This window comes from Protopterus annectens, chromosome 13.part0 (genome assembly GCF_019279795.1).
Source record: "Protopterus annectens isolate FY-2018-M chromosome 13.part0, PAN1.0, whole genome shotgun sequence".
Classification (NCBI taxonomy): Eukaryota; Metazoa; Chordata; order Ceratodontiformes; family Protopteridae; genus Protopterus; species Protopterus annectens.
The window spans coordinates 4,538,145-4,560,609 of record NC_056747.1 but is presented as its reverse complement, the minus strand read 5'-3'; the positions used below and the strand labels follow the sequence as shown (position 1 = coordinate 4,560,609).

Sequence of the window (22,465 nt, the reverse complement as noted above, 5' to 3'; positions counted from 1 at the left end):
CTTGTAGCAGAAATGGATGCAGTGTGCTATCCATTTAGATATGGTTCGCTTTGAAGTGGCCTTCCCCTGTGCTCCTGCAGCAAAGCTGACTAGCAGCTGGTCATATTTTCTGAGAGGCTTAGTCCTGTCCAATTAGAATCTAAGCTGTCTGTGTACATCTAGGGAATGCAGTATCCTTTCCCCTTTATTTTGAGGATTAGGGAAAAAAGTAGGCAAATGAATGGACTGGTTTAAAGCCACACTAGACACCACCTTAGGCTTAAAAGATGGGTTAGTCCTCTGGGAAACCCTGTCCGCATGGAAGATAATGAAGGGTTCCCACTGCCATAAGGGCCTGCAGTTCAGACACTCTGCTTGATGAAGTGATTGCTAGAAGTAAAGCTGTTTTCCATGAGAGGAATTTCAACTCTGCTGTAGCAGCTGGTTCAAAGGATGGAAGAGTAAGTTTTTCCAATACAAAGTTAAGGTCCCAGGCTGGAGTGGGAGCTCTCCAGGGAGGCTCTTAAATATTTGGCCCCTCTAAGGAACTGTTTTACCAGAGGAGGAGAGAAGAGGGGTGGCTCAGTATTATAATGTGCCGAGATGGCAGAGGCATGAATCTTAATTGAAGAGAAGGATAGGCCCTTGTGGACCATTTCTGTTAAGTAATCTAGTATATGAGGTACGCTGGGCACAGTTGTGCCCATCCCTTGAGACTGGCTCCAGGAACAGTATCTTTTCCACTTTTCTGAATAGGATTTTCTAGGACTAGGCCTCCTTGCCTAAAGAATGACATCCAGCACCTGCTTACTGAGGGCTGCTAGGGGTGAGCTCAGGGGATTAGCCAGGCTGCAAGGTTCAGGGTCTGAAGCTGAGAGTGCAGAATTTGGCCCCCCTGCTGGCATAGCAGGGAAGGGGTCTGAGACAGATGCCATGGTTGTAGCACTGTCAGACTGCACAAAAGAGGATACCAGTGCTGGTGTGGCCAGTCTGGTGCAATCAGGATCATCCTTGGCTTGTCCTGTTTGATCTCTAGTAGAAACTTCGAGAGGAGAGGGGGAAAGGCATAGACTGAGAGGCTTTCCCAGGAAAACGACAGGGCATCCACCTTCCAAGCTTGGCTGTGGGGAGTTCTGGTGCAGTATTTGTTCAACTGATAGTTCTGTGGGGAAGCAAACAGGTCCACCTCTGGTGTTCCCCATCTGTTCCCCAAAAGCTTGAATATTTTGGGTTCCAGTTTCCATTCGTGTGGGTCCATGAGATTTCTGCTTAAGTCATCTGCCAGTGAATTTAGATTTCTTTTCATTATTGGTGTACCCCAGTGAAGTTAAAAGTCTCTTTACAAAAGCCAGGTGCTGTAGTAGCAAGTCCTGACTTTCCGCCTGAATCAGGCAATCATCCAAATATGGGTAAATCTGAATACTTCTCTGTCTGCATAAAGCAATGGCTGGAGCTAGGCACTTTGTGAATACCCTGGGCACAGTAGATAAGCCAAATGGGAAGTGCAGAGAAAGTACAGTTGTGTACCTACCATAAATGTAGATGTTCAAGTGTATTCACTGTTGCAGTCATTACACTTGGGTTTTCCTGCTGGCAGGCTACCCGCAGTCGGCCAGAATTCCAAAGTCTAAGTCCGGCGTCGGTTGCTGTCGCCTCTTGCCTGACGTCAGTGCGCCAGGGGTATAAAAGATGCAGCCGATGCCATTTTCTTCAGTTTTTCTTGCCCCAGATGTCAGGTGCCCCCGAATAGGTAGGCTAAAAAATTATGCCAAGAAGCATGCATGTACTAAAATAAACATTTCCTTCATCTACAAGCAAATACACCACATAGGTTGCATAGAATTGAGAAGTGCAGATAAGTCCCAGCAAAGAAAAGGGGGATGGTGGGTGGGTAGCCTGGACTGCAACAGTGAATACACTCGAACATCTACATTTATGGTAGGTACACAACTGTACTATGTTCATCGTGTTTCACTGTTGCAGTCATTACACTTGGGTTGAATCCCAAAGCTGAGGTTGGGTGGCTGGGCCTAAATAGGATTAGGAGAGGCTACAAGGCCCTGCAGAACTGCAGTGGCAAAGCCTGCTCTGGATTTAGAGTAGAGAGTTAAGTGGTAGTGCTTGTTGAAAGTGTGCACTGAACTCCAGGTTGCAGCCTCTAGAATGTCTTTGGTTGGTACTCCTCTGAGGAAGGCTGCTGAAGTGGCTGCTGCTCTGGTTGACTGTGGCCTAATGCCCTTAGGCACTGATTTGCCATGTTGTGAATAGCAGAAACGAATGCAGTGTCCTATCCATTTTGAAATAGTCTGCTTTGAGATAGGCTTTCCTTGTGATCCTGCAGCATAAGCTACAAACAGTTGCTCAGTTTTTCTGAAAGCTTTTGTTTTGTCCAAATAGAAGCATATCTGTCTGTGTATGTCCAAAGCGTGCAGACGTCTCTCCCCTTTATTCTGGGAATTTGGATAAAATGTTGGCAAATGAATGGTTTGATTAAGAACCACATTGGATACTACCTTTGGCATAAATGTTGGGTTTGTCCTTAGAGAAACCCTGTCCTGATGAAAAATGATGAAAGGTTCCACTGCCATTAATGCCTGTAACTCTGAGACCCTTCTTGCTGAAGTTATTGCTAGGAGCAGAGCAGTTTTCCATGATAAGAATTTTATATCAGCTGTATTGGCTGGCTCAAAAGGAGGCAGTGTGAGCTATTTTAAAACAAAATTGAGGTCCCATATAGGTATCTGCACTGTCCTTGGGGGTCTTATGTTTTTTGCCCCTCTGAGGTACTGTCTTAGTAGTGGATGAGAGAAAATAGGAGGTTCCGTATTGTAATGAGCTGAAATGGCAGAGGCATGGATCTTAATTGATGAGAAGGATAGGCCTTTGTCCAGCATCTCAGTTAGGTATTGTAAAATCTGAGGTATATTTCAAACAAGTGGTTCGAGTCCTTGTGCCTGGTTCCAAGCACATAATCTCTTCCATTTTTCTGCAAAAGATTTCCTACTGCTTGGCCTCCTGGCTTCTAAAATGACATCCATAACAGCTTTAGAGAGAGATGTGGTCTGAGTGGCTATATTATCTGCCATGCAGCCAGATTTAAGGTTCTGAGTTGACTGTGCAGAATCTGATTGTTTTATTGAGTCAGAAGATGAGGAATTTGAGGTAAAGCCCAGGCTGGGCCTTGAGACAAGCTCTTTAGGATTGGGTACAAGTGCTGGCGTGGCCAATCTGTGGCAATCAGAATCATTTTTGGCTTCTCTTGTCTGACTTTTAGGAGCACCTTGAGAAGAAGAGGCAGTGGAGGAAAGGCATAAACTGTCAGTGTTTTCCAGCTGAAGGATAGAGTATCCACTTTCCATGCTTGTGAGTGATAAGTCCTTGTGCAGAATCTCTGTAGTTGGCAGTTGTGAGGGGAGGCAAAGAGATCTATGTCTGGGCATCCCTATTTCCTTGTTATCATGCTGAAGACCTGTGGATCTAGTTTCCACTCGTGAGGGTCCATGAGGTTTCTGCTTAGTTCGTCTGCCATAGAATTTTTCTTTCCTGGCAGGAATTGTGCCTGCAGATGTACTTGAAAGGTCAGTGCTGTGTTCCACAAAGAAATGGCTTGCCTGCAGAGGGCGTAGGAATGTGTGCCCCCTTGCTTGTTTATGTACCACATAACTGTAGTATTGTCTGTCTTTAGTAATAGTTGTCCTGGTTGTAGTAGATCCTTGAAGGCTGTCAGGGCATGCTGTACAGCTAGCATCTCTTTTTGATTGATGTGAAGATGCATTTGTTCCTTGGGCCACGTGCCCTGAATACATTTTCCTGCCATGTGTGCCCCTCAGGCATAATCCGATGCACCTGTTGTTATTGTCTGCCTGGCTGTGGGTAAGATGAAAGGCTGTCCCTTGTTGTGGTGACAGGCCAGTGCCCACCATCGAAACTCCTGTTGCAGGCAGGGAATAAGAGTTATTATTGTTTCCAGGCTGTGGCAATGTTGAGTCCAAACACTTTTTAGATACCACTGTAGCTTCCTCATATGCAGTCTTGCATATGGAATTAGCAGGATGCAGGATGCCATGAAGCCAAAAGCCTGCAGAATTTTTCTTGCAGGTAGCTGGGTCTTTGTTGCCATCATTTGAAAGTAATGAGTCAGTTGCCTTTGCTTGTCTGGCGTGAGATAAGCCATCTGGGCAGTTGTATTTAAGCTTGCACCCAGGAATATTATCTCTTGAGACAGCACTAGTTTTGACTTCTTTTCGTTTACTGTGTACCCTTGGCAAATTAGTAATCTTTTTACAAACGCCAGATGCTTTAGTAGAATGTCCTTGCTCTCTGCTTGAATAAGGCAGTCGTCCAAGTAGGGATATATTTGAATTCCTTTTTGTCTGCAAAATGCAATTACTGGTGCCAGGCATTTTGTGAAGACCCTGGGCGCAGTAGATAAGCCAAACGGCAGTGCAGAGAATTGGTAATGCATTGAGCCAGCTATGAATCTGAGGTATCTTCTGCAAGATTGTCTGATTGGGACATGCAGGTATTCCTCCTTGAGGTCCAAAGTAACTAGCCAAGCCTTCTTGCCCAGCATGGGTAGAAGTTGCTGCAGTGTTAACATTTTGAATTTCGGAATATCCAGGAAAGTATTTAGGATTGACAGGTCCAGTATTGGTCTCCAGGCTTTGTCCTTTCTGGGTACCAGGAAAAGTCTTGACTAAAATCCTTGTCCCTGTTCTTGCTGTGGTACTCTCTGAATAGCTCTCATGTCCATGAGAGCAGAAATTTGTTTTTGTGCCTCTGCCCATTGGTTTTGTGGCAGGTCTGGCATACCTTTTGATTTTGGAAGGGTGTGAAAGTGGAACCTGTAACCCTGAGAAACAATATTCAGTACCCATTTGTCCTGGGTGATCATGTGCCAATTTTGTGGGAAAAGTGCTAGATTTCCCCCTAAGGGTGCTGCCAAAAGGTAAGTGCTTGGCATTTGTAGAAGGAAGTCATTGGGACTGTTTCCTATAAGGTTGTGATTTGTCTTCTTCTCCTTTGGGGGCTGAAGTACCCCATTGTTTAGGTCTGTAGGAGCCTTGGGGCAGAGATCTGCCTCTTGGGCGTCTGTATCTGCCTCTTTGTGACCTGTCTGGCACCGGAAAGGACCAATTTTCAGAAGGCCAGTTTCTGCTAAATCTAGGTGGCTGAACCTGTAAGAAATCCTTTACTGTCTGCATTGACTTTGCTTTGTCCTCCATTTTCTTTAACACCTCTTCTGCCTTAACACCAAACAAAGTATCATGCTGTAGTGGAGCATGCAATAATTTTACTTTAATATGATCAGGTAAACTTTGTTCTTTTAACCAAGCATGCCTTCGAATGACAGAACCTGTAACTGCGGCTCTGCAAGAAGCCTCTAATGAATCAAAACCACATTGCAGAGTATGCTTTCCCACTTGTTCAGCTGCATGCAATAAATCCTGCATTTCCCTATTGTCAGAACATTCTGAGTTTGTAAGCATTTTCTGTTTTAACAAAGACATTAGGTATTGTTGATATTTAAGCATGTGAAACTGGCAGTTTAAAGCCCTTACAGCTAAAGCAGCAGAAGTGTAAACATTTCCCACCATCTATCCAGAGCTCTGGAATCCCTATCAGAGGGGACAGGGTTTTTTGCAGTGGAAGCCTTAACCCCCTTTGGGACCCTGAGAAATTGTTTGTGGGTCAGCAGCAGGGTTTCTATAAAGAAAATTATGAGAGTCTGGGACCCTGTACTACCTGTCTGGCTTGACTGGTGCAGGGGGTAAAGAATCAGGAGACAAACTGGATTTAGAGAAAACATCATCAACAATATCAAGCACAGGGGGGATAGCCAGGGGCCTGTGCTGAGGCAATAAAAGAAAGTCTCTGAGCCTTTTCTTGGATTCTGAATAATCCTGGCTCTCCCAATGGAAATGCTCCCTCATGGTGTGCACGGTTTCCCCAAAAGAGTAATCCTCAGGTGGAGAGGCTGAAGGTATAGATTCTTCTGCATCAGAGTCCTCATAGGGAGGGAGAGAATATCCCTGATCTGAAGAGGAATCAGAGGAAATAGAAACCTGGTCAGAGGAGTCATAGTCAGTGTCTTGCCTAGGCCTTTTATCAGGAGGGGGATGGGAACCCCTGATCAAAGTAATTAGGTCTTCGGCCATTTTAAGCATCTGTTTCTTTGGCATGGATGACTGTTCAGGAGAATGCTGTACTTGTTTCCTTGGGCCATTTTAAGCATCTGTTTCTTAGGCATGGATGACTGTTCTGGAGAATGCTGCACTTTTCCTTGTCTTTAATGGTGTTTTTGACTTTGCCTTGGCTGCTATAGTGGACTTAATAGTAAGCTGTGAAGGTCTGAAAACACCCTCAGAAGCCGATGCCTGCTCAGCGGCACCGGACTCATCTGAGGGAATAGTTTCCGCAGGCCCAATACCTTGAGTTTCTAGAGGCCTAGGTGTCTCCATGTGGGAGTCGGATGCGGCCTGTGGCTCTGAGGTAGCGGGTGTCAGGGGCTGCGAAAGCGCCTCACTGAGAACCGGCAACTGGCCTAGAAGAGGCTTCGTCGTCGGTTTTGGACCTCAGATGCCTGCCCTTTTCTTTGTCTTTGCGTTTTTTATGAATTCCGGTAGTCGGTTGTTCCAACGGCATTATGTAGTTAAATCTTCGGCCAAAGTAGTGTAAAGCAAAATCAAACCAACGCTTAATAGTGCGTTGGTTGAATCTAGCACAAAACCGACAACTAGCAACGTCATGGTCAGGGCCTAGGCAAGGAATACAGTAAGAGTGAAAATCCTTATGAGGTATTTGCTTCCCACAAGAAATACAATTGTTAACTTTTACTGACATCGGTCTGGAGCAAGAAAAAGTTTCCCCAATGGGGCACTTAGCTTTATTGAAGACTTTGGTTCTGAAATTCAATTTTGAAAATCTCAGGAGTTGGCCGACCGGCACTTGCGAACTGCTTTTGCTTCAGGCACCGCGCAGCAAGAAAGACTAAAGAAAATGGTGTCGGCTGCATCTTTTATACCCCTGGCGCACTGACGTCAGGGAAGAGGCGACAGCAACCGACGCCGGACCTAGACTTTGGAATTCTGGCCAACTGCGGGTAGCCTGCCAGCAGGATAACCCAAGTGTAATGACTGCAACAGTGAAACACGATGAACATCTGATAGTGCATAGAGCCTGCCCTGAAACGCAGATATTTCCTGCAAGATTCCCTTATGGGGATGTGCAGGTAAGCTTCTTTTAAGTCTAGGGTTGCCAGCCAGGCATCCATGGCTAGCATAGGAAGCAGCTGTTGTAGAGTTAGCATTCTGAATTTTGGAACCACCAGAAAGGTGTTGAGAATAGATAAATACAGGATATGACATCAGGAGTTTTCTTTTCTGGGAACCAGGAACAGTCTTGAATGAAAGCCTTGTCCCCTTTGTTCTGCTGGGACTGGCTGAATAGCATTGATGTTGAGGGAGAGTAAGTACTTGCTTTTGGGCTTCCGCGCACTGGTTTGGGGGGAGGTCTGACCATCCACTTACGGTTGGGAGTGAGTAGAAGTGGGATCTGTACTCTAGGGAAACAATGTTTAAAACACATTTGTCTTGGGTAATGTATTCTCAGTTTTTTGCATGCAGGGCGAGTTTTCCTCCTAAAGGTGCAAGTACTTGAGCAAGGCTTGGGGGGGTTAAGGATAAGTCATTGCGCAAGTTTACCATAGGGGGGTGGCTTACAACTCCCTGTTTTGGACGTGGGAGCACCCCACTGCTTAGATCTGTGCATAACCTGAGACTGAAGTTTTGGGGGTCTGCTGCCCCTGGGTTTGGACTGAGAAGGCCTGGAAGAGACTGGAAAGGACCAGTTCTTTGAAGGCCAATGCCTACTGAATCTAGGTGGCTGTACTTGTAAGAAATCTTTAACAGTTTGCATAGATTTAGCTTTCTCCTCCATCCTTTAGAGAACTTCTTCTGCTTTATTGCCAAATAGGCACTCTTGGTTTAAGGGTGCATTCAATAATTTTGCTTTGACATGATCTGGCAAATTTTGTTCCTTAAGCCAAGCATATTTTCTAAGAACAGACCCAGTGACAGCAGCCCTACAAGATGCTTCTAAAGCATCAAAAACCACACTGCAAAGTATGTTTACCAACTTGGTCAGCAGAATGCATTAACTCTTGTAAATCTTTGTGTTCTGCACAGTCAGGAATCAACATCATTTTCTGTTTAATTGGCTCCATAATATGCTGTTGATACTTTAACATATGAAACTGGCACTTTAAAGCCCTAATGGCCAGAGTAGCAGAGGTGTATACCTTCTTACCCAATCTGTCTAAAGCCCTAGAATCCCTGTCAAAGGGGTAGGACTTCTTGGCAGTAGTAGCTTTAATGCCTTTTGGTCCTTGGGAAATGGTCTCTGGATCCACAGTAGGATTCTTGAAAAGGAATTTGTGAGAGTCAGGTACTCTTATAGTACCTGTCAGGTTTCCTGGGAGCTGGAGGCAAAGTATCCGGGGTAAGGCTGGATTCCAAGAAAACATCATCTACAATCTCCAGAACAGGAGGGATAGCTAGAGGCCTGTGCTGAGGCAGGTTTAAAAACTCTGAGTCTCTTTTTGGACTGAGAGTAGTCCTGACTTTCCCAGTGGGAATGCTCCCTAAGGGTATTCAGGGTTTCACCATAAGAAAAATCTTCTGGAGGTGAAGCAGAGGGAATGGAATCCTCTGCATCATAATCCTCATAGGTAGATAAGGGTATATCCTGGTAGTAAGAACAGAGGTATCAGATTCCTGATCAGAAGAATCAGAAGTAAAATCAGTTCTAGGTCGCTTTGAGGGGGAAGGCTGGCTTCCCCTAATTAAGGTAATAAGGTCTTCAGTCATTCTAATAATTGGTTTTTGAGGCCTGTAGGCCTGAGAATTCGCTTTGGTCATCAGTTTCCTAGGCGTAGTGCGAACTTTAGGCCCGAGAAATTCAGTACTTTTGGCTTGAAACAAAAGTTGTCGGTTTATTATGAAAATCGCTAGGCCTGAATGCACCCTCAGAAGCCGGTGCCTGCACAGCAGCTCCGGACCCATCCAAGGTAGAGACATCCGCAGGTTCCATAGTCGAAGAAGCATCTCGCGGCATACCGGACTCTGAATGGGTCTCAGTAGAGGCCTGCAAATCTGTAGAGGTTGGTATCAGGGGCTGTAAAAGTGCCTCACTTGAGTACTGGCGGACTGGTGACTAGCTTAATTGTAGAGTCGTCGGCAGTTTTAGACCTATGCGGTCTGTCTTTATTCTTATGTTTTTTTCGGAAGATCAGTAGTTGGATGGCTTACCGACACCATTTCGGAGTACGGAGATAGAGAGGAAAGTATTTAGCTACAAAAACTGCCCGACGATGGATAGTTCAGGCACTGAACAAGGCACAAAACCAACAGCGAGGGACATCGTGGTCTGGGCCTAAACAGGTGATGCAGTAAGAATGGAAATCTCTATGAGGTATTTGCTTTCCACAGGCAAGACAATTATTAATTTTTTCTGGCATTGGTTAGAGCAAGAAAAAAGGATCCCCAACGGGGTACTTATCTTTTAGAAGACTTCAGGTCTTAAACTCAAAAATGAAAATTTCAGGAGTTGGCCGACTCGCACTTGCGAACTGGTTCTGCTTCGGGCACCACATGGCAAGAAAGACTGACGTAATGGCGTCGGCTGCATGTTTTATACCCTTGACATCATGGAAGAAGCGACAGCATCCAATGCGGAAATCCCAAGACTCTGGTATTCAGGTTGGCTGAGGGCTACCTGCAGGCAGATAATCCAAATGTGATGACTGCAACAATGAAACACGAAGAACATCATGGCCTAGACAGGCCATGTCTACAATTCACTGATCATTTGTGATATTTCCTCATGTACGGGCAAACTCAGAGAATCCTCCCTCCATGAGTAGTTCCGGCCAGGGCTCATGACTATGCAGTGATGGCCAGCAATGTATTTCCTCTACAATGACTTGTAAAGTAGGCCAACACAAAATCAGCAAGTAAGGCACTGTGGAAGGATGACCACCTCTCCAAACTGCAGCAAACTGGTTTATTTATCCCAGATAAAAATTAAAACGAACAAAGGAAAGCACTATCAATCACATAAACCCTTAACACTGCGTTTTGTCTTAAAACCTCCTCAGATGCAGACTAACCCTTCATTGTTCGTTACTTTATAAAGCTACCATTTAAGAAACACCAATGAAAACTTAAACAATAATTCAATTAAAACCCCTTCTTACATAATCCTGCAATGAGCATAACACAATGACCAATTCTTACAATGTCCAGCAATAAATAAATAAATATTAACTAAATCTTTCTATCATTTCTTACTAAATGAATATCTTTAATAATTCAATACTTTAAATTTTTTTTAATTTCCAATCTATCTGCAAATATACAGAGCTGAGTATATTTTTTTTGGTTTTAGAGTTTGTACTGTTAGTTGTTGCTTAGATCTCTGTTGAAACGGTTTTGTCCCACCCACCCTCTCTACTTTTGGCTTGTAGTTTAAATTTGGTGGCTTTTGCAGTTGCCCACCCCACTGCATTCTACAAGAACTACAGAATGAACTGGCACCCTACCCAAGTACCATGTTCAATCATAGCGTCATCTCAGGTTTTATGCCCACTGAATGGCGCACCATGACGGTTATCCCACACCACAAAGGGGGAGCCACAAAGGACCCTGGGAACTACCACCCCATTAGCCTGATGAGCCTGGTCTGCAAGGCCATGGAATGTATCATCATGGAACACATAAACAAAGACAATGGTAATCTCCAAACTCTGGACCCTACCCAGTTCGGGTTTGTAAAAAGCAGATCATGTCTCATAAACCTGACTGACTTCTTTGATGCAGTCACCAAAGCCATAGATGAGGGTAAGGTGGTTCACACAGCTTATCTAGATCTTGCAAAGGCTTTCGACACCATCCCCCACTCTGGAATTACAGATAAGCTCACTAAACTAGGTATAAATCCCTATGTCACAAGGTGGATTGCTAAATGGCTCATGGACAGAACCCACGCTGTGAAAGTAGCAAACTCCAAATCCGACTTCAGACCAGTGACAAGTGGAGTACCACAGGGTTCAGTCCTGGGTCTTCTGTTTGGTATCTACTTCTCTGAAGTACAGGCTAATACAGAAGGTCTTTGGCTAACAAAGTTTGCAGATGACTGCAAACTAGTAGCTATAATCGAAACTCCTAATGATGTGGACATACTACAAAAGGGCCTCGCTGAGACAGATGCCTGGTGTCAGAGCCATGGCCTCAAGCTAAATGCAAAAAGTGAAGTGTTATCCCCTTTGGTAAAAACTCTGTACCCATGAACTACCACATAGGCAGCAATCTACTTGACACCAAATGTGTGATAAGAGACCTTGGGACCCAGGAGGACAGTAGTCTCTCCTTTGATAGTCACATCCCCACAGTAGTCAGGAAATCCTTCTACGTGGCACACCTCATCATAACAGGGTTTTCTCATCCAGGACAAAAAAAGAGGCCATTGTTCCCCTCTACTCGACACTCATTAGACCCATTACAGAGTACAATGCCCCTTTTGGAATGTACCTCACAAGACATCTGCAGCAGCTGGAAAGGCCACAGAAGTACCTCACAAAGAGGATTACTGGCCTCAAACAAATGCCCTACACTGACCGCCTCAAAAAACTCTAGCTTTACTCCGTAGCATATCGCCTACTCCGAGGTGATCTCTACCTAACATATAAAGCTATGTCAAACCCAGAGCTGTTGGACATGCTACACCTAAAGAAATCCCAATCCCTCCGAGCTACATGCTCTAGGGACCTAAACATTGTCACCACAACAAACAGAAAATGCTGGAGGGATAGATTCCTGTCCCAGAAACTTCCTACACTCTGGAACAAGCTACCCATCTATGTCAAGCAAAATTCTTCATTAGCACTCTTCAAGAAAAATCTTGATGAGTGGATGGGAAATAGGAAATACACACTTCTGTGGCTCTGATCGACAGTGGCACAGGAAAATAACTTTCTTGGGTGGCATATGCAGGGAACCTTGTTGGCTAGGCTTACGTAGGCCCTTGGGCTGATAAGCCTAGTACCTACCTATGAAACCATAAAAATAAAAGTAAGTATGTTGTTTCTTTCGGCTTTTCCCGGTTAGGGGTTGCCACAGCGGAACTCCGGTCCACTAATGATTGGCAGTAGATTTTTACATGCTGGCTTGCCGGGCCTAACGCACAACCTTCAACGAAGGAACGCCCATTCACGCATGTCGCCACACAGAAGACGCTCTAACTGAGAATCGAACGGGCAACGTCTGTGAGGCTACCGCAGCACCATAAATTCTGCCTTCTCTATTTATTCATTATGCTGTATCAGAGCTCCATCTAGTGGCCATCAATTGAAATTCTATCATAATTCTATAGACCAAAGGTTTAATACAGGGGCCAGAGAAACCATTTTAATTTAGTCCCGGGAATTCTAGGATTCTAAAATAATTTGTCAATACAACTCTCTATACTCAAAATGCTTCTCCCATTACCTCCTCTTATGTCTGCTGTTACTATTTCAAGTATAAACTATACAAATTCAGCTTCTTTACAGGACACAGTTTGCTTATAACGAGCATTGTTGGATTTTTTTTTACCAATATCATATCTATGTTTATGAAGTTTGCTCTTAGACTCTTTAGAGTTCTCCAATATCTCTGGAGACTGACAGAAGCTATTAAAAAGTACAGTTTTGTACCTACCATAAATGTAGATGTCCGATAGATATGCAACTGCAGTCCTGACATATGGGTTGTCCTGCCTCAGGCAGCCCTTCGGTCGGCCGGATTCCAAAGTCTGGGTCCGGCGTCGGCTGATGTCGCCTCTTCCCCGACGTCAGAGCGGCTGGGGTATAAAAGCATCAGCCAACGCCATCTTCCTCAGTGTTTCTTGCCCCAGATGCCAGGTGCCCTCCAAGGAAGTCTAAACTTAGAGGATGGATACAATTCCAGACATGCACAACAGTAATAAACAGATACACCATAAATGCTATCCCCAGCTAATTTGAAAAAGGGGGAGTGGACCCAAAGAAGATAATTACAGAGGGGTAAGGAGGGAGGGAAAACCTGACTGCAGTTGCATATCTATCGGACATCTACATTTATGGTAGGTACAAAACTGTACTATGTCCTTCAAGAATGCAACTGCAGTCCTGACATATGGGTTGAATACCATAGCCAAGCTGGGGGTGGTAGGATCTAAGATAAGGATGGTGTAGCTAAAATGCCCTGCAGGACTGCAGAATCAAAGCCTGCTCGGGATCTGGAATATAAAGGCAGGTTGTAGTGTTTGGAAAATGTATGCACGGAGCTCCATGTATCAGCTTCTAGAATGTCCTTTGTAGCCACCCCTCTTAAAAAGGCTGTGGAGGTGGCTGTAGCTCGGGTGGAGTGTGGCCTGATATTGACTGGCACACCTTTTCCATGGAAAGAGTAGCAGAATCTGATGCAGTTTCCAATCCATTTTGAAATTGTTTGTTTGGAAATTGCCTTTCCTTGTACTCCAGGAGCGTAGGCTACAAATAGTTGGTCAGACTTTCTGTTGGCCTTTGTTCTATCCAAGTAATAGCGCAATTGTCTGTGTATGTCCAAAGTGTGCAGAAGCTTTTCTCCTTTATTTTGAGGATTGGGAAAGAAAGTGGGCAGGTGAATTGCTTGATTTAGAGAAACCCTGGATATCACTTTTGGCATGAATGAAGGATTGGTTCTTAGAGAGACTCTGTCCTGATGGAAAATGAGAAATGGAGGTACTGCCATGAGGGCCTGTATCACCGAGACTCTTCTGAAGTAATTGCCAACAGGAAAACTGTTTTCCAGGAGAGAAATTGCAATTCTGAAGATGCTGCTGGCTTAAAAGGAGGAAGAGTTAATTTTTCCAAGACGAAATTGAGGTCCCATGCAGGCACTGGTGGTTTTCTTGGAGGTTTGATATTCTTTATCCCTCTTAGAAACTGTCTTAGCAAAGGATGTGAAAACACAGGTGGATCACAGTTGTATTTTGCTGAAATTGCTGAAGCGTGTATTTTTATGGAAGAATATGAAAGGCCATTGTGGAGCATTTCTGCCAAGTATTCTAGAATCTGTGGGATGTTCATTACTGATGCATCCTGACCTTTGTTGGCATTCCAGATGTTGAACCTCTTCCATTTTGCTGAATAAGTTTTTCTGGTGGAAGGCCTGCGTGCTTCCAGTAGGATCTCTTGAACTTTTTTGGAGAGAGATATATGGGTAGAAGTCATGGAACCCTCCAAGCTGTCAGTTGCAATGTTTGCAGGTTTGGATGAACAGTCCTGTAATTGTGCTGAGTTATAAGCAGAGGCCATAGAGGCAGGGGCCACGGCTTGGTGCGAGATATGCTCCTTAGTAATGGGTACCAGTGCTGTCTTGGCCAGTCAGGAGCTATCAAAATGCCTTTCGGTTGTTCTGCTTTGATCTTCAGTAACACCTTGGCCATTAATGGTAGAGGTGGGAATGCATAGATTGTTAGAGAATTCCAGCTGAAGGAGAGAGCATCTATTCTCCAGGCTTGAGGATGGTGTGTCCTTGAGCAGAACTTTTTCAGATGATGATTGTGGTGTGAGGCAAAGAGATCTATGTCCGGCCTTCCCCATGCATGAGTTATTTGTGAAAAAATGTCTGAATGCAACATCCATTCGTGCGGGTCCATAATGTTTCTGCTTAGACTGTCCGCCAGAACATTGTCCTTGCCTGGAACAAACTGGGATTGCAACTGTATGTTCAGTTCCAGGGACTTTTCCCAGAGAGACATTGTTAGTCTGCAAAGGGGGTAAGAATGTGTGCCTCCCTGTTTGTTTATGTACCACATAACAGTGGTGTTGTCTGTCTTTATTAGCAGATGACCTTGCTGAAGAAATTTTCTGAAGGCCTCGATTGCATGAATCACTGCCAGCATCTCTTTTTGGTTGATGTGCAGATGCACTTCCCGGGGTGCCCATTGCCCTTGAATGCATCTGCTCTCCATGTGCGCCCCCCATCCATGATCTGATGGCAGTAGTCTTGATTTTTGAATGTTGACTGTGTATCCCAAAGCCTGTAGTAAGTGAATGACATAGTCCAAGTTTCTTATCAAGGCTTGCTGGCTGTCCGCTTGTATAAGGCAGTCGTCCAGATAAGGGTATATTTGTATCCCCTGAAGTCTGCAATGTGCAATTACTGATGCCAGGCATTTCGTGAATACTCTGGGCGCAGTAGATAAGCCAAAAGGCAATGCTGAGAATTGATAATGCTCTGACCCTGCAAGAAATCTGAGGTATCTTCTGCAGCTGTGTCTGACTGGGACATGCAGGTATGCCTCCTTGAGGTCCAGAGTAACCAGCCAAGACCCCTTGCCCAGCATGGGAAGAAGTTGCTGTAACGTCAGCATTTTGAATTTTGGCACAATGAGAAAAGTGTTTAGAGCGGACAAGTCCAGTATAGGTCTCCATTGCCTTTCTTTTCTTGGAACAAGGAACAGTCTTGAGTAGAATCCCTGGCCTTGTTCCCGAGGAGGAACCTTTTCTATTGCTTTGATTTGTAGCAGCTTTGAAACTTGTATGAGTGCCTCTGCCCTTTGATTGTGTGGCAGGTTTGGCATGCCTTGTCTTGTTGGTAAGGTATGGAAGTGGAATCTGTAACCTTTGTCTATTATGTTCAAAATCCATCCGTCCTTTGTAAAAACGTGCCAATTTTTTGAAAATAAGGATAACTTTCCGCCTAAAGGTGCTTCTCTTTGAGCCTTGGTCGGCGGTGTCAAAGTCAAGTCACTGTGATTGTCCCTGTGGAGCAGTAGGGGTCCCTGCGCCACTTCTCTGATTAGTTGGTTGCCATTGGCGGCCCCTGTAGGAGCCTCGGTATTGCCCTCTACCTCGAGCACGCCTGCTTTTTCCCCTTTGAAACTTGTCAGTGTCTGGAAAGGACCAATTCTTCGAAGGCCAATTCCTGCTGAACCTTGGTGGCTGAACCTGGAGGAAATCTTTGACTGTTTGTACTGATTTAGCCTTTTCCTCAATTGATTTCAACACTCCCTGTGCATTAGCACCAAATAGCTTGTCTTTTTCCAGAGGTGCATCTAGAAGCTTTACTTTAACATGATCTGGCAATGACTGTTCCTTCAACCAAGCATGTCTACGTATGACGGCCCCTGTCATAGCTGCCCTAAATGAAGCTTCCAATGCATCATAACCACACTGAAGAAAATGATTGCTAACCTGCTGAGTGTTATGAACCAGATCCTGCAAAGCCTTTCTATCTAAAGGCTCAGGAGAGGCTAACTTTTTCTGCAAATCATCGATCAGGAAATCCTGATACTGAAACATATGAAAAAGACAGTTAAGAGCCCTCATGGCAAGGGTGGTAGAGGTATAAACTTTTTTACCCCACCTCTCCAGGGACCTAGATTCCCTGTCTGCGGGCAAAGGATTCTTGGTTGTGGAAGTGGCCACTCCTTTGGGCCCCTGAGAAATAGTTTAGATCCACAGAGTGGGCCTTAAAGAGATGCTTGTGAGTGTCAAGGACCCTGTAATATCTGTCTGGCTTGACAGGAGCAGGAGGGAGAGAATCAGGGGAAGCACTGGAGTCTGAGTACACATCATCAAAGACATCCAACACTGGAGGAATAAGCTAAAGGTCTGTGCTGGGGTAACTTAAGGAAGGTCCGAAACCTTTTCCTGGAGTCGGAGAAATCCTGGCCCTGCCACTGAAAATGCTCTCTCATGGACTGGAGAATTTCCCCGAAAGAAATATCCTCAGGAGGAGAGGCAGAAGGAATGGATTCATCTGCATCAGAATCCTCGTAGGCCGGGAAGGGTTCTTCCTGGGAATCTGAAAGGCCTGACTCACCAGAGGCTTCATCTGAGGAAAAGGTATCTGTCTGCTCAACCCTAGGCCTTTTGTCAGAAGGCGGCTGAGAACCTCTGTCTGGATGAGCCTGAGAGCCCCTGATTAAAGAAATTAGATCTGCAGCTAAAGTCATAATCTGTTTATCCGAAGTGGGACGCTGTGAAAAAGATTTAGGAGGGTGAGACTTAGCCTGGCTGGCAGCCTTAGCACGTGTGTAGGCCTTGATGGACATAGACACAGGAGGCCTAGCTGCCCCACGTGCTGGAGTAACTTTGTCCACCGGTATGGTGTCAGGCAAATCGTGGGCTTCGGTTTCAGGAGGAAAAACAACAACTGGCACCGGGGTAGCCTCCGAGACCGAAGTGTGCGGTAAAGCGGTGTCGTCGGCCTGGAGCGGTTGAATTACCACCTCCGAAGAGATCGATGCACTCACGGTAGGCTTAGGCGTGGTGTCGGTGGAAGTCGCGGGCCACGAAGGTCGGTCCCGGTCCTTCCGTTTTTTGGAAACATGTGCTGTCAGAAGTTCCGACGGCATGATATAGGAGTAATTTTCCCCAAAAAAGTCTTCAGCAAAATCTGCCCGGCGCCTAAGTGTGCGCTTATTGAAGCAAGCACAGGCAGCACAGGCAGAGAAGTCGTGGTCTGGGCCGAGGCAGGGAAGGCAGTAAGAATGGAAGTCCTTATGAGGTATTTGTTTACCACAAGACAAACAATTATTAATTTTTTCAGTTTTATCTGATATCGGCTGAGGCAAGAAAAGGTTCCCCAACGGGGTACTTAGCTTTTTGATGACTTCGGTATCTGAAAACACAGGAGCTGGCCGACCGGCACTTGCGAACTGCTTCCGCTTCAGGCACCGCGCGGCAAGAAAGACTGAGGAAGATGGCGTCGGCTGATGCTTTTATACCCCAGCCGCTCTGACGTCGGGGAAGAGGCGACATCAGCCGACGCCGGACCCAGACTTTGGAATCCGGCCGACCGAAGGGCTGCCTGAGGCAGGACAACCCATATGACAGGACTGCAGTTGCATTCTTGAAGGACATCAAAGTAATCCCTAATTTAACTAAGAATTTATTAATTTAAGAATTTATTAGAACAAACAAGGAAAAATAAACTTCTAAGAATTGAGACCTGACAAAGGAGATGTGGCATGTGAGATGTGATGTACGAGGCTAAAATGATGAATATTTTAGAAGATGACAAAATAAGCTACAGTACTACAGTATCGATTAAAGAAATTAATATAACTAAGAAAAATATTTTTTTGGTGCTGAATGACTTATTATTAGAACGACTGATAAGCATACATTTATACAAATTCCTCTACAATGATAAACCATATCCCTCCATATTTGGTATCCCAAAAGTACACAAAAAGGTAGCATCTCCACCCCTTAGGCCCACAGTATCTGCTGAAGGCTCAGTTACGGCTCCTCTTGCGAGGAATCTGGATGTCAAAAAAGTATCAATGGCAGGAAGGGATGCACTTAAAGATTCCTGGGATTTATTAAAATGTATTAAAGCCAGTTTATAGAAGGAAAACATGATTTTTATTACTATAGATATTACAGATTTTATTACTTCCATACCTCATAATCAAGGAATGGAATTGTTCGAGGAAGCAATTTCAGAATATGGTGGTTTAACAAACAATGAGTTTTGTACTAGTTTGATATTGATGGAACTCGTATTGAAAAACAATTTTATATATTATGAGGGGGAATTTTCTCAACAACTTAGAGGTGCAGCACTGAGAGCTAGATGCACATCCACACATGCCAATATTATTCTTTCAAATTGGGAACAAAAGTACATTTTTAACTCAGAATATGTGGGTTGTTGGAATTTATATAGATACCTGGATGATATGGGTCTGTTTTGGACACAAACTGAGGAAAAAATTATTGATTTTTTAATTATATTTCAGATGCCACCAAATTTTCGAAATTTACCTATGATATAAGGTACGACCAAATGAATTATTTAGATCTTACAATTCAAAAATGTAATGATAAATTTAAACCTACTGCTTTGAGAAAACCAACTTTTTTTAACTCATACCTTAACTACATAAGTGGGCACCCACATTACCAAAAGAGAAGGTTAGGAAAAGGCCAGTTTGTAAGAGGAAGAAGACTGACCTCCAATGATGGGGATTTTACAAACGAAAGTGAATTTTTGAAGGACATGTTTAGAGAGAGGGGTTACCCCGAGAAATTAATCGAGAAGGTCAAAGAGCAAGTTATAAAAGGTAGGAATGATACATTTGTACCACTGTTAGCAAAGAAAACTACAGTAACTGGTAACAAAAATATAATTCAAATATGGAAAAAGTTACATATGAAGGCGCATTTGTAACCAACTATGGTGCCGATGCAGAAATTATCAAACAGATTTTAGAAAAAGAATGGGCTAGGTTTGCAAGCATATCAGACTTAGACATTATTTTTGTAAAAACACTAAAATGTACATTTAGAAAAAGTTTTAATATTAAGAATATTATGGAGACTCACAGGAATAAAATCATTTGTAATATGTGGATCTTGCCATCAATGCCCTTACGTACTTAATGGGGAGAGTGTATACATAAGTGCGAGAGACAAGTACATTAAGGGGAACAGTTATGGTAATTGCAACAGAAGTGGGGTGGTTTATATTGCATTATGTAATCAATGTAATACATTTTATGTAGGAAAAACTGACAGAAAACTTCAGAAAAGACTATATGAACATGGATGTGATATTAGGAATAAAAACTCCAAAAATGCACTTTATAAGCACGCCATAAAAATGGACCTGTATCCAGTCGGAATTTCTCGGTTAACAAATGTAAAATAAAATAAATAAAAAAATAAATGTCCTGTAAAGAAGCTGAATTTATATGTTTTATACTTGAAATAGTAACAACAGACATAAGGGGGGGGCATACTGAGTATAGGGAGTTGTATTGGCAAATTTTAGAAGCCTAGAATTCCAGGGACTAAATGAAATGGTTTCCCCTGGGCCTTGTATTGAAGTTTGGGTCTGCAAAATTATGACAGAATTTCAATTGATGGCCATTAGATGGAGCTCTAATACAACATAATGAATAAATAGAGAAGCCAGATGATATATTAATATACTTACTTTAAAAACATTTTTTAATAAAAAGTACTGAATTATTAAAGATCTTAATTTAGTAAGAAATGATAGAAAGATTTAGTTAATATTTACTGCTGGACATTTTAGGAATTGGTTATTGCGTTATGCTTATTGCAGGATTATGTAAGAAGGGGTTTTAATTGAATTACTGTTGACAAGTTTTCATCGGTGGTTCTTAAATGGTAGCTTTATAAAGTAACGAACAGTGAAGAGTTAGTCTACATCTGAGGAAGTTTTGTTTATGACAAAAACGCAGTGACATGTAAAGCGTTTGTGACTCTCAGTGCTTTGCTCTGTTTGCTTAGTTTTTATATTGGCTAAATAAACCATTTTGCTGCAGTTTGGAGAGGTCATTCTTCCACAGTGCCTTACTTGTGTGATTTCTCTTAAGTGGTTTATCTGTTTGGGTGCTTTTCCTTTTTTTTGTTGGTAAAGCAGGCCAACAACTTAAACTTCTTCACATGTGAATAGCCAAGTTAAGCCTCTTGTCAACATCATGTCCAGTCACAAGAGGCAATGCCACTGCAGATCATGCCCAGTCACAAGAGACAATGCCACTGCAGAGCATGCCCAGTCACAAGAGGCAACGCCACTGCAAAGCTTGAGTGGTAATCTGATGAGCACGTTTAGGCAGAGGAACGCAGAAATCTTCCAAAGACAGCAATTACTGAGAGCCAAACCATGTGTGCAGCGCAAAAATAAATAAAACTGGTGGGTTATGGGAATGTCCACACATATAGCTAGTGCATTATAACACAGTGAGTATGTCGGCATGGACACAAACATCCCTGAACAAAGGATTTTGCAGAAAAAATATGGAGAAGAGACACCCAAAGAACCAATCAAGGAGTGTTCTCAAAATGCTTTAGGAGTTGGCACTTCATACAGCATACTAACAAATGCACAGCTCAGGTGCTATTAAATTTCACTATAACAATTACTGCCTATGAAAACTACCTTCAAAAAAAGCACTCCCCGCACAAAACGTTAGACTTTGCAATGTAAGAATCTACTTCTGTTTGTTCCAAAAAGCTATAATATACAAAGGGATTATGTCAATGGGAAGTTACCTTCTGAATGCAGTGCTAATTTTAGCAGAACTCCGCAAAAAGAAACTAATGTCCACAGCAAATTTAATATCCAAATACTTGTCTAACACAGATTCTGTGCATTTTCACCAACCTGTAGCAAGGTGTTGTGATTAGATAGGAAGTGCAGGAAAAGTGCAATTTGAAGTCAAGTTTTTCATGACTTGAGCCGTCTTCATTCTGGAAAACAATATATACATATATTAGTTACGTATCCATGCTGTGTGAGCATGGCAGCTCCAGTACTTTTGTCAAAATGCATTACAACAAAAATACAGCTCAATTCTTTCACGTTAGAAAGAATTGTGGAATCAATTTCCAGTTTGCAAGAATTACATTTCTGATAATAATCATAGCTTCATTACATGTCCATAAAACATAATAATCATAGCTTCATTACATGTCCGTAAAACATAATAATCATAGCTTCATTACATGTCCAGAAACATAATAATCATAGCTTCATTACATGTCCGTAAAACATAATAATCATAGCTTCATTACATGTCCGTAAAACATAATAATCATAGCTTCATTACATGTCCGTAAAACATAATAATCATAGCTTCATTACATGTCCATAAAACATAATAATCATAGCTTCATTACATGTCCATAAAACATAATAATCATAGCTTCATTACATGTCCATAAAACATAATAATCATAGCTTCATTACATGTCCATAAAACATAATAATCATAGCTTCATTACATGTCCATAAAACATAATAATCATAGCTTCATTACATGTCCATAAAACATAATAATCATAGCTTCATTACATGTCCATAAAACATAATAATCATAGCTTCATTACATGTCCATAAAACATGGAAATAGGGAAAAAATCATTCTAAATGTAAGAGTGCTGGGTAGAAGTTGTTGCATAGGTCAGTTAAATCCTAACCCTTACATAAGACGTCCTACAGTCCTCTTAAACTCTAAAAACAAAAAAAACATTTCAGATAAGTTATAGCTACAGTGAGAATACAAGCAGTAAGTAAAACCATGAAAGTGGGATTGCACAGCACAACATACAAATGGAAAGCAGCAGACAAGGGCATTTCAAACTGCAGCCATCCAGGCTGCACAGGAATGCACTGTGGTGGCCAGCAGTAGCACCACAAGGTTACCTGGTCATCACAGCACAACAACCTCTGTATCTGCACTCAACCTATTAGCACAAAAACTCCAGACAAAGCCAAAAACAAATGGGGAACAACAACCCAAAATCAGGGGCATATTTTAAATTTTGCTCTAATAAACTTGTCAGTAAAAACTGCAAGAAAATTCTAGCCAACCTAGACTTTCCAGTGTGTGATTCCTTAAACCTCTTATATTAGAGGCACATGGGATATATGCAAAT

General features: G+C 43.1%; 1 protein-coding gene across 1 annotated transcript in view; it reads right to left on the bottom strand.

Moving 5' to 3' along the window:
* AP3D1 (adaptor related protein complex 3 subunit delta 1) overlaps positions 1 to 22,465 on the bottom strand; it is a 3,080,434-nt gene that overhangs the window by 311,384 nt on the left and 2,746,585 nt on the right. The window contains exon 33 of the mRNA XM_044055492.1: positions 21,192 to 21,277. Coding sequence (XP_043911427.1) covers positions 21,192 to 21,277 — 86 coding nt within the window. The remainder of the gene's footprint in view (positions 1 to 21,191; positions 21,278 to 22,465) is intronic.